The sequence below is a fragment of the Athene cunicularia genome, assembly GCF_003259725.1.
Source record: "Athene cunicularia isolate RWA chromosome 23 unlocalized genomic scaffold, athCun1 chr23_part2, whole genome shotgun sequence".
Classification (NCBI taxonomy): domain Eukaryota; kingdom Metazoa; phylum Chordata; class Aves; order Strigiformes; family Strigidae; genus Athene; species Athene cunicularia.
Genome location: NW_020799131.1, coordinates 295,548 through 299,920, shown reverse-complemented (window position 1 = coordinate 299,920; position 4,373 = coordinate 295,548). Strand labels below are relative to the sequence as shown.

General features: G+C 66.7%; 1 protein-coding gene across 1 annotated transcript; it reads right to left on the bottom strand.

The window, feature by feature from the left end:
* On the bottom strand, positions 1 to 3,885 carry LOC113488365 (discoidin, CUB and LCCL domain-containing protein 1-like; the record flags this gene model as incomplete). Its single annotated transcript, XM_026863466.1, has 9 exons — positions 3,819 to 3,885; positions 2,519 to 2,761; positions 2,142 to 2,193; positions 1,864 to 1,936; positions 1,529 to 1,662; positions 1,340 to 1,377; positions 1,026 to 1,220; positions 224 to 345; positions 1 to 117 (listed from the first exon to the last, which is right to left on the bottom strand). Coding segments are annotated over exons 1-9 (1,041 nt in total), but the record flags the coding sequence as incomplete, so codon positions are not given.
* Positions 3,886 to 4,373: the final 488 nt, after the last annotated feature.

The following is a 4,373-nucleotide window of genomic DNA, read 5'->3' as shown; positions in this document are numbered from 1 at the left end:
CTTCAAGGCCACGCGCTGGTGCCAGCGCTGGGGCGTGACGCGGACGTAGCGGGCGACGATCGGGGGGATGAAGGCGTTGGAGACCTCCCCGTGGCTGTCGGCGTTGCCTTCAAAGACCTACCGGGGAGGGTGAAGAGGGTGCCAGGGGCCGAATGTCCGTGGGCAGGGGGAGCTGTGACCCCCCCACTGTGGGGTGTGTGTGTCCGTCCCACCCCAAGCCCACCTTGTCCTCCTGGCCACCGCTGCCTCTGTAGGGTCTCCAGTTCTTCCCGTCGCGGCTGGAGGAGACCCGGTAGGAGGTCACATAGTAGTCGTACTGCTCAGAGGAGCCCTTGGTGATGATGCCTGTTGGTGCAGGAGCGAGCCCGGGGCCGGGGGAAGGGCTTGGGGGGGCCACCCTGTACCCCAACATGCCCCATTGCGTGGCGCAGAGCTTTCCCAGCCGGAATAACCCCTGGCTCTGGGATACCCACCGCCCTGTGGGGAAGGGAACCCCAGGGGGTTCCCTCCAGCCCTGGGCGGGGTTTGGGTGGCAGATTGGGGTGTCGGACCCCCGCACCGCTCTGCCCCCAGAAGCTGATAACCCCCGAGCTCGGCTGCTGGCCCCGCATTCCTCCCGCCCCCAGCCTCCGGCCGGACAATGTCCCCATTTTCCTCGCCGCGGTCGCCAGCCGCTGCCGCACAAAGCCTCCGCTTTCGGCGGGCTCCGGCCGAACAAAAGGCGCTCGCTGGCACCAGATGCAAGAGCATAATATTAACTTGTTCGTCCCAGAAATGGCTGCTGGGGGGGGCACAGATGGGGAAAAAACAGGGACAGGGGACAGCTGGGGGCTGGGGGAGTTGGTGCTGTCAGCATCCCAGTTTGCACCAGTAAAACCACAGCACAAGGAGTCCAGTGCTGTCTGGAGTTATGGAGGGGGGGTCAGCGAGGCTGGCAGCCATGTCACCGTGGGGAGGAAAGTGGTCAGGGTGGCCCATGGACCAGCCAGTGTGTCCCCCCCTCCCTGCCGATGGCCGACACTCACCTGTGACGTTCCGGCGGGTGCCCAGGTCCAGCTCGAGCCAGGCAGCCTCGGAGCCGGGTTCGGGTGCCCAGGAGTGGCCGGCGGTGCCGAGTGCTGCCCGTTGGGCCACCCAGGCTCGGTCCTGGCCCAGTGCATCCACCTCGTGCCACCAGGATGAGGCGTTGAAGGCGGCCACCTCCAGCGCATCGCCGCAGGCTGGCAACGGGGAGACGGCAGGATGGGAGCCTAGGACCCCCAACTGGGCACGGTGGGGTGGCACCAAGTTTGGCAACCAAAATCGTGGATTAATTTCAGGGAAAATGGGGAAAAAATACCTTTGTGGAATATGAGCCGCTTCTCAGAGAGGGATCCCCTGCAGGGAGGAAAGATGGGGGGGTGTCAGACAGGGGGGTCCCCAGGCAAACAAACTGGGGGGCTCTGAAATTGAGGGGTGGCATGTCCCCGAGGTGGGTTCCATGGCTGGGTGTGGGGTGCAGCCGGGGCGCCCCCAACCTCTCACCCACCTTTTGGAGTGGAGCCCGTTGGCGAAGGCCGACTCATAGAGCGTGATCCCCTTCTGGCGGGACAGGGTGACCTGCCCCCCCAGATCATCCGCGATCACCCCAGCGTGCACGGCCGCCTTGCACAGCACCGAGGTCTGTGGGGAGCAGGGGAGGGGTGAGGGCAGCACCCCCCCACCTCCCATGGGGCACCCCATGGCCATACCCCCCCCCTGCAGGCTGCTGGGGGGTGACAAGCAGCAGCCATGGACGCAGGGGCCCGTCCCTGGCGGGTGCACCCATGGGTGCTGACCCACACAGGGGGGTGCCCCGCGGGATGAGCCGGGCTCTGCACTTACATCCCGGTAGCCCTGGCTGGGGTTGCCCCAGATGTCCCCGTCGATGTCCTTGCAGCCCGCGGGACAGTACACGCTGAAACACACGAGGCGAGGAGGGTGGGGGTCCAGGCTCGCTCCTGTCCCCACCCGCTTTGCTCCCCTCGCTGCAGTTGCACCCCAAAAGCCCCAGGGTGAGCCCCGAGCACCCAGGGGAGGGAGGGGGATGAAACGGGCTGATGGGGACACAGAGGGGGGACACACGCCAAAGCGGGGACCGCTGGTACCTCCGGCCCACTCACCTGACGTGCTCCTGGGTGTAGTGGGTGCCCCGAACCAGGCAGGAGACCAGGTCTGCAAGGCAGGGACACCCCAGGGTGAGGGACCCCCACCTGCCCCCCAGCACCCGCCTCTGCCCCAGGGAGGCAGGGAGGGGTGACCCCTCGGTCCCTGCAGCCATGGCCACGCCACCACCTGGGGTCCCCGCTGACCTGGGGGTTCAGGGTGCTGGGAGGTGGGGGGGTGGAGTTGTCCCCCATATTTTGCTGCCAGCTGGGGGGGTCTTTAGGGAACCCACGCTGGGGGGAGCTCCCTCCACCCCTGGCTGTCCCCCCCCGCCCCCAGGACACAGCCTGGGGTAGGGGGTGTCTCTACCTCCCTGGGGGACGCTCCCCCCTACCTGGGTGCTGCGAGGTGGCATAGGACAGGAGGAGGCCTCGTCCCGAGCGGTGGCTGGTGCTGTTGAACAGGACGGTCACGGCGCTGGAGTTTGTCACCAGGAGCGGGGCGGCGGGGCCGGCGTTCCTGCAGTAGGGCCCTGGCACAGGGACGGGGCCGGGAGAGGATTGGGGCTCCCTGGAGACAGGGGTGGGCACCCGGACCCCGGGGTGTCCCCTCCCCTGGCTCAGGCAGTTGGGCTGTGCTTAGGGTGGTCCCACCCCCAGGGTGACCCCATGCCCAGAGCGTGACATCCACACTATGGGGGGGACTGGGGCACAGCACCCCACACCTCAACCTGTCCCCACTGTCCCCCCCGTAGCTATAAGTAGCACCAGGGGGCACACAGCCCCCAGGCAGGGGGGTTAGAGCCGGACCAGGCTCCCGGAGGGTCCCCAAAATGTTCCCACCTCCCCCAGCGGGGACAGACGGGCTCCCTCCCTTCCCAGAGACGCTTCCCCTGGGGACTCTTCCTGGTGCGAGTGGCCACCAGCCCCTACTGGGCACTTGCCACCACGGCCCTCACTGCCGAGGCTGGCACACACAGCACAGCCTCGCGGGACCCCAAAATGGGGGCTGCAGCCCTGTCCCCTCCCCATCTGCCTGTGACGGCCAAAGCTGCCTCCTAAATCCCCCGTTTAATCCAAATTAATTTGTGGTCTCCATCTCCCTGATTAAAACTTCAGCTTAGCAGGCAGGCGGCTTCCTTGGGGACATCTCTGGTCCCAACTGGGGACAAGAGGTAGTCCGAATCCCCAGGCTGCCACCCCCCTCCATCTCTCTGCTCTATCCTGTCCATCACCGGGGCCTCGCAGCGCCCACAGATGCTTTGAGCAAATGCCATTGGTGCCCTGGGGACAGGGAGCTGTGTCCTTCTGTCCCCATGGGTCCACCGTGGGGTCATGCCGTGCCTCAGTTTCCCCACACCCTTGCCCTGCCCGGGTTGTATTTAATGGAGAGGTCGAGCCCAGGGGACACGTGTGTGTGCAGGGATGTCACAGGTGTGACGGAATGGGGGCTCTGTGTGATATGCAAATGACATGCAGATGAGATGCAGATCACACACACACACAGATTTCCCACCAGATGCCAGCGCTGCCCTGGGCAGATGCTGTCGCGGTGCTGGCACGGTGCCCACCTGGCCAGCGGCTCCAGAGACCCCCTGGGTGCCGTGGACCCCTCGGCCAAGCCGCGGGCTGGAGGCCACCACCCCTACGGGGACCCCGGCACGTCCCCGGGCAGGACCAGGCCGGGCGCCAGACACCGGCTCTGAGTCAGCGGGAGGGAGCCCGCAGCCTCCGCCTGCTCCGGCCGCTTCCCGAAAAACATCTGGGATTCCTCAAGGGCTGGCGTCAGCCACGGGCGAGGGAGCGGGACCCCAGCCCAGCCCCATGTCACCCCCCCACCCGCCGGCACACATGGCCCTGCTGAAGGCACCCAAAGGGGCTGCGGGTGCCCGGCCTCCCCGCCAGCCCCCCGGGAGTATCATCTGGGGGTCCCCGTTTGCCTGCGTTGCTCCAGGACCCCTTAGCCTGGGCCAGGTTTTGTGGTCCCAGGAGATGGGGACAAACGTGGCCCTGAGGCCACAGCAGAGGGGACTGGGGTCCCCAAGTGTGACTGTCACCCCTCTGGGTACCAGCCCGGAAAGGGTGAAAGCCCTGGAGAACAGGGAAAAATCCCGGAGCCGTGGCGGATCCCAGCTGGCTTCTTTCCACCCCGCGTTTCCCACAGTGTCCCCTGCCCCTCACCCGGCCTCAGGGCTGCTCCTCCATTCCACCCCACTGACACTCCAACAGTGACACCTCCCCCCCCCCCCC